Source organism: Empidonax traillii, unplaced genomic scaffold (genome assembly GCF_003031625.1).
Source record: "Empidonax traillii isolate 1590-97213 ecotype Southwest subspecies unplaced genomic scaffold, ASM303162v1 scaffold5766:size17568, whole genome shotgun sequence".
In the NCBI taxonomy this organism is placed as follows: Eukaryota; Metazoa; Chordata; class Aves; order Passeriformes; family Tyrannidae; genus Empidonax; species Empidonax traillii.
In genome coordinates, this window is record NW_020960959.1 from 5,538 (window position 1) to 12,726 (window position 7,189).

Here is a 7,189-nt window from a genome sequence, read left to right on the forward strand (position 1 = left end):
CCTTTTTGACTGGGTGGAGCACCGGGGGATCCCCCCTGGAATTCTGAGGGACACTTTTGGATGGGGTCAGTCTCCATCCCGAGGGTGACACAACCCCCGGTCAGGAAAAACCGGGGGGAGGACGGGCCAGGAAATGACAGAGGGGTGAGGAAGAGGCCGAACCCGGTCCCTGTGGCACCAAAGGTGCCCTCCCCGTGCCAGCTGGGACAGCCCCGGGGCCGGGAGGGGCTCCGGGAAGGGGGGTTGGGAATCGGGAAAGGGGTTGGGAATCGGGAAAGGGGTCGGGAGTCACCCCCCAGGTGAGGGGTTGCACAGGGGGTGGGATCCCCCCCTCTATCCCCCCCTCCATCCCCCCCTCCATCCCCTCCCAGTGACCCTTTTTGGGGTGTCCTCGCTCCCCCCGTGACCCTTTTTGGGGTCCCCACACCCGGGCAGGGAGGGAGGGGTTGGGAATTGGGGTTTCCCGGTGCTCCAGATCGACCTGGAGGCTCCAACCGAGCCTCGTAAAGCGGGGGGTCACAACTTCCAGAGGGGTCACCTGAGCTGGGGGAGCTTCATCACCCCCCAAAAACCTGGGGGGGGGGGCAGAAATTTGGGTCCCGCTCAGCACCAGCAACACCGAGGGGTCCCAATCACCAACCCCCCCCCCTTCCTCCCACGGCAAAGACCCCCCCCGTGCCGCTCTCCACATCCCGTGGGGGATGGAGCAACACCGGGACAATACTGGATTTACCAGCCCTTCCTCCCACCGCGGGCAGCCTGTAATTAAAGCCGCGCTCCTAATGAGTTTTGGGGGAAGTTCGGGCGCAGCCTTCGCCCGTGGAGCCCGGGCTGGCACCAAACTCCTCCCTCGCACCCCTCACACCCCCCCCCCACCCCGTTCTCCCGTGGGGGGGGGGGACCCGCATATAACAGGGAGCACCCCCGGGAAGCGCCGGGAAAAGCTCCGGCATTCCCGAGCCACGACCGTGGAAACCTGGAGGAGGATGAGGATGGTGCTGCTGCTGCTGCTGCTGCTGCTGGGGGCGGGGATCGATGGCCGTGAGTGATTTTGGGGAGGGGGGGAAAAGGGTTGGAGTGTGGTGGGGAGAGGTGGGTGGGTAGGGGGGGGGCTCAGCCCCGCGCGCCGCATCCCACGGGAAGTGGGATGGGAGGGGAGGGAGGGGACAGGGATAACCAAAAACCAGGAGCTGGGCTGTGCTGGGACAACTGGTTCCTCCGGAGGTCGGGAATTGTGTATGTGGAGGGGGGAAAGGGTGGAAGGTCCTCCCCACCGAGGTCTGGGGGACTCGGTCTGGGATGTGGTTTATCCACGGGTGGAGATTCCCTGGTGGATCCGTCTCCTCCTGGGCTGACATTCCCAGGTTTATCCATTTCCTGGGCTGAATATCCCGGGTTTATCCTTGTCCTGGGCTGACATTCCTGGGTCTATCCACCTCCTCATGGGGCTGGAATTCCCTGGTTTATCCACCACTTTATGAGCTGAATTCCTCAGGATTATCCACCTCCTCCTGGGCTGACATTCCCAGGTTTATCCATCCCCTCACAGCTGCAGATTCCCAGGTTTATCCATCTCCCCCTTCCCTTCCCGGTGGTCCCGAGGGGTCCGGAGGGAGGAGGAGGAGGAGGAGAAGCAGGGGCTGTGGCTCTCAGGAGTGTCCTGCGGTTTCCCAGCTCCATGCAGGAGTTATTCCAGAGGAAAAACCGGGATCAGGGTGTCTGGGGAGCTCCTGGCCGAGCCGTGGGCTGTTCCTGACGGACCTGTCGGATGGGCCTGGAGCAAATTCCCTCCCCCTGGTCCGGCCAGGACTGTGGGGGGAGATTTTTTTCCCTGATTGTCCCGCGGACAAAGCAGCTCCCTGTGGGTTGGGAGCACCCGGAGGAGTCACCTTGGGGAGCCCGGGGCTGGAATTGTTCCTGTTTGGAGCTCGTTTGTCCTTCCCAAAAGAGGCCCTTTCAGAGGCCCGGCTGGGGTTTGAGTCAGGGCTGGGGGTTTGTGACTCATCCCCGTGTCCCCAAAGTCACCTCCCAACCATCTCCCACACCCGGGGGGGCTGCTGGGGGAACAACCCCCCTGCCCTGGGCCCAAACTCCTCCTGGCAGAGGTGAAAATGGACCCGTTTGTGTCCCAGGAGCTGCTCGAGGGGAGGCAGGGAGGGGTCTGGGAAGGGACATTTGCCCAGATTTGGGACCATTTGTGACCATCCGGGGTGGGGGGGGATGTCCCTGGAGCCATTTAGGGCCCCCGACCCCGACTCAGGTCCCTCCAGGGGACGGGGGCGGTGACACCGAGGTGGCTCCTCCGAGCTGTCCCAGCCCCTCTGAGTCACCCCCAAGCCCCGGGGAGGGGGAACCGGGGCCGTGCCGGGACCTGCTCGGGCTTCACGTGCCCCGGGAACGGTGAGTGATGTGTGGGCAGCTCCTGCCTTGCACAATCCCGCCGGGAACGCGGCTGGAAAACGAGCCGGGCTGAGTGAGCCGGGCTGACTTATCCCGGTTATCCCTGGCGTCACTCGGGGAGGGAGGGGGGGATGGGGAGTCTCGGGTGGAGAGTCCCTTGGGTGCCCCATAGAGTGTCCCTGTCGTGGCTGGGATGTCCCTCTGACCCCCGGGATGTCCCTTCGACCCCCAGGATGTCCCTCTGATCCCTGGGATGTCCCTCTCCTGTTTGGAATGTTCTTTGATCCCTGGGATGTCCCTTTGACCCCCAGGATGTCCCTTTGATCCCTGGGATGTCCCCTGATCCCCAGGATATCCCTCTGATCCTTGGGATGTCCCTCTCCTGGTTGTGATGTCCCTTTGACCCCCGGGATGTCCCTCTGACCCCCGGGATGTCCCTACCCGGGCCGTGCCGTGCCAGGAGCTGCCCCGAGGCCACGTTTCACCCTCCGGAGCCGCAGTTGGGTTGAGCAACCCCGGCGGTGCCTCAGATGGAGGCGATTGCAGGTTTGGCAGGGGCGGCCACGCCTCCTCCCGCAGGGATGCTCCAGGGATGCTCCAGGGATGCTCCAGGGATGCTCCAGGGATGCTCCAGGGATCCTGCAGGGATCCCTGGGCGGGGGTGGCAGCTCTTGGGACGCGTCCTGGGACACAAAGGGCTGCCCAGGTGGCTTTTCCACCACCTCCTGCTCCCACCGGGAGCCCGGAGCTCCTTCCCCTCCTCCCCGGGGGACAAACCCCACTCCTCTCCCGGCCGGGTGAGGAGCGTCCCCCGTCCCTCTGCGAGTGACACTCGTGTGACACTCCCTCCCCCTCCCCACAGCCCCGGCTCGCTGCTATTTTTGGTGACCGGGCAGGTGTTCAAACAACGCCGCTCAGCACACACAAACAGCTCGGGAAGCGCTTCCCGGTGTTTGCCGGCGTGTCTGGAATGCGGCAACTCCCCCTGGGGCAGGGCCTGGGGTGCCCCTGCTCATCCCGGCATCATCCCGGTGAATCAGGGGTGGTGGGGGGGGTAAACCCGGCTTTGTTTCCTGCTGGGAACGCGCTGGGTCCCCGCGGGGCAGACAGGAGATGTCACCTCCGAGCCCTGACGGATCCCCCGGGAGGCTCCAAGGCAGGAGGAGTTCGGGCTCTCCGCGGGGGTGGGAAGGACGGGATGTCCCCATTTCGGGACTCCCCCCCTTCCTAAAGACCCCCCGCTGTGTTTCTGTTCCCCCCCCCCAAAGACCTGTACACGGCCCCCGAGTCGTGCGTGGGCCGCTGCGGGGAGCCCCTGAGCGAGGAGGACGCGTGTCATTGTCACCCGCGCTGCGAGGGGCTCGGCAGCTGCTGCGGGGACTACGACAGGCACTGCCGGCCCGGTGAGACCCCCCGGGACGGGGAGGGGGGCATGGGGGGGGGTCGGGATGGGGTGGGGGAGGTCCTGGGAATCCCCCCCCCCCCCCTCAGAGCGGCTCCATCACCTTTTCCTTTCGGCCCGTGCAGGTGGGGAAGGGGATGAGGAGGCAGAAGGAGCCCCAGGTGAGTCCTGCCCAGGGCCGAGCAGGGGATGGGGGGCCTGGGAAAGGAGATGGGGGGGTCAGGATGGACCCCCAAATCCCACAGAGGGTCCTGGGACTGTGTCCCTGTGTGCCTGTGCACCCCAAACCCCACAGGGACCCCCCCGGGTCGGTGTTCCCAGGGTCCTGTGCACCCCAAACCCCACAGGGACCCCCCCGGCTCGGTGTCCCCGGGGTCCTGTGCACTTGTGTCACTCTGGTGACCCCTGACACAACCCAAGGGAAGGGCTGGAGCTGTGCCAGGGCAGGGCCAGGTTGGATTTTTTAGGGGGAAAGGTTCTTCCCCCAGAGGGTGGTCAGGCACTGAACGGGGTTTGGACAACACCCCCAGGATTCTGGGATTGTGGGGATTTGGGGAATGTGGGATTTTGGGATTAGTGGGATTTTGGTGCTGGGGAGGGGTCGGGACCCCCCTGGACCTCCCTCCCCCCCATCTCTCAAGGTCCGAGGGGTGCAGGACCACCCTCACACCCCCCTCCCCCCCCTCCCCCTCCCCGCAGGGGGGTTCTCCCGGAGCGGCGATTCCATCACGGAGCGGGAGCTGCTGGAGCTGTCGGAGCAGCTCTGGGGGTTGGATCACAACCGGGCCCTGCCCGGCGACATCACCATCAACCCCCAGCACCGCGCGGGCCCCGGCGAGGAGCGACAGCGCCAGGACCTGTCCCCGCAGCCGTGAGTGGCCACCGGGGGGAAGGAGGGGTGGGGAGGGAACCCCTCTCCCCTTTTTTCCCCTCCTCTCCCCACTCTTCCCACCCCCTCCAGGCTCTACAAACACGTCAACGAGGAGCTGTTCTCCAAGCCCACCTACTCCAGCTTCATCAAGCTGCTGGATAATTACCAGCGGGCCACGGGCAGGGGGGAGGAGGTGACGGCCGAGGAGCTGCGCGAGCAGGACAACTTCCTGGGGGAGGTGATGAAAACGGAGCTCGTGAGGGAACTCTTCGCCTTCCTCCGCCACAAAAGTGGGTCGTGGGGGCCTTGGGGGATCCCCCGGGGAGGGTCCAGAGGGGTGGGAGATGCCCCGGGTGGGGGGGCTGGAGGATTCCCGAGGGATGGAGGGGAGGGGGGAGCCCCGGCTCTGCCTCTCCCCAGGGCATCTCCCACCCCCCTGGACCCTCCCTCGGGTGTCCCACGGCTCTCTCCTGTCCCCCCCCAGACCGGTACAGCTCCGAGCAGGAGTTCCTGGAGGATCTGAAGGGGATGTGGTTCGGCCTCTACTCCAGAGGGGACGGAGAGCAGGATTCCAGCGGCTTCGAGCACGTCTTCTCAGGTACAGCCCCCCCCTGATAGGGTGGGGGGCACCGGGCAGGGCCGGGGGGGCTCACCCGGGGGTGTTCTTGGTGTTTAGGGGAGGTGAAGAAAGGGAAAGTGTCTGGATTCCACAACTGGATTCGCTTCTACCTCCTGGAGAAACAGGGAGTGGTCAACTACTTCAGCCACAACTTCGACGGCCCGGTGAGTGAGTGAGTGAGCCTGGGGTGGGGAGGGGGGGGGGGCCTGCAGGTCCTGGGGGGTCTGTGATGGGGTCAGGACACCCTGTGGGGTCTGTGATGGGGGCAGCACCACCCCAAACCAGCCTCATCCCAATGGGATGGATCCAGAGCCTCAGGGGTGGATCCAGACAACCAGGGATGGGTCCAGACCCTCAGGGATGCTCCCCCTGCTCCTGTGGGTGTCTCAGGGGTGGAGTGGGGCCAGCAGGTCCAGAAGGGACAGCCCAGCACCCAGAAGGGTTCCCGGGGCAGGAGCAGATCTGGGGGGGTTCCTGGGGCAGGAGCAGCTCTGGGGGGGTTCCTGGAGCCCCCAGAGCAGGGACTGTGACCCCCCTGTCTCCCCCCTCCCCAGTGGGACTCGTTCCCCACCGTGCTGGGGCTGCAGTTCAGCTGGGATGGTTTCCACAAGGAGGTGGGATCGGCCTTCATCGGCTCCAGCCCCGAGTTCGAGCTGGGCCTCTACACCCTCTGCTTCCTGGCACGGCCTGGCCGGGCGTGAGTACCCCTGTCCTGGCTCTGGCTGTCCATCTGTCCTGGGCTCTGGCTGTCCATCTGCTTGTCCTGTGTCCGTCTGTCCTGGTCTATCTGTCCTGGGTCTGTCCACCCTGTGTGTCTGTCTGTCAGTCCACCCCATGCCCACTTCTCTCTCTCTCTCTCCTGGCAGATGGGATTGTGGGATGAGGGACCTGGAGATGGTCCCAGAGATGGGATTGTGGGATGAGGGACCTGGAGATGGTCCCAGAGATGGGATTGTGGGATGAGGGACCCAGGGATGGTCCCAGAGATGGGATTGTGGGATGAGGGACCTGGAGATGGTCCCAGAGATGGGATTGTGGGATGAGGGGCCCAGGGATGGTCCCAGAGATGGGATTGTGGGATGAGGGGCCCAGGGATGGTCCCAGAGATGGGATTGTGGGATGAGGGACCTGGAAATGGTCCCAGAGATGGGATTGTGGGATGAGGGATCCAGGGATGGTCCCAGAGATGGGATTGTGGGATGAGGGGCCCAGGGATGGAGCGGTTTGGGTGTGGGGACACCCCAGACACGCCCCCCCTGGGGCTCAGGGGGTGACAGGGCCGTGTCCCCACAGGTGTCACCTGAGCCTGGGGGGTCACAGGCTGAGCATCCAGACCTTCCCCTGGACCAAATCCACCTACGGCAGCGGCAGGAGCTTCATCGCCACCGCCTACGTGATGTCACCCTGAGGGGACACCCCCACCGCCCCTCCCCGGGGCCAGGGCTGCCTCTGGCACTGGTCTGGACTGGTCTGGACTGGTCTGGACTGGTGTGGCTGCAGGAAGTGGAGCTGTGGGACCAGTGGGAGCTGGGCAGGACGTCGATGGCTGAGCCCTGCGAGGGGACAGAGGGGACACAGAGGGACCCCCTGAGCCCCCCTGGGTGCTGCAGCCCCCATCACAGCAGAAGAGCAGGGAAAGGGGGGGGTAGGGGGGATTTGCCGTGGAAAGGAGGATCCCAGAGGGAAATAAATCTGGACTCTGGCTGGAGATGGGTTTGCTTTCAGTCCTGTCCCAGGGGCAGCCCCTCCCCGGGGGAACTGGGGTCTGTGGGGGGCTCATCCCACATCCCTGCACACCTGGGGTCTCCCCGTGGGGCTGCAGGTCCCCAGAGACCCCTCCCCAAACCCCCCCCACCCCCCACCCAGAGCTGCTCATGGTTCCAGGTGCTTCTCTCAG

The 7,189-nt window shown here is 65.3% G+C and overlaps 1 protein-coding gene across 1 annotated transcript in view; it reads left to right on the plus strand.

Moving 5' to 3' along the window:
• The window catches only part of LOC114073237 (poly(U)-specific endoribonuclease-A-like), a 10,972-nt gene extending 4,272 nt beyond the window's left edge, over positions 1-6,700 (plus strand). The window contains exons 2-9 of the mRNA XM_027911029.1: positions 3,634-3,803; positions 3,928-3,963; positions 4,502-4,673; positions 4,764-4,963; positions 5,158-5,271; positions 5,350-5,456; positions 5,847-5,989; positions 6,586-6,700. Of these exons, the coding sequence (XP_027766830.1) occupies positions 3,634-3,803; positions 3,928-3,963; positions 4,502-4,673; positions 4,764-4,963; positions 5,158-5,271; positions 5,350-5,456; positions 5,847-5,989; positions 6,586-6,700 (1,057 nt within the window). The remainder of the gene's footprint in view (positions 1-3,633; positions 3,804-3,927; positions 3,964-4,501; positions 4,674-4,763; positions 4,964-5,157; positions 5,272-5,349; positions 5,457-5,846; positions 5,990-6,585) is intronic.
• The last annotated feature ends 489 nt before the right edge of the window (positions 6,701-7,189 follow it).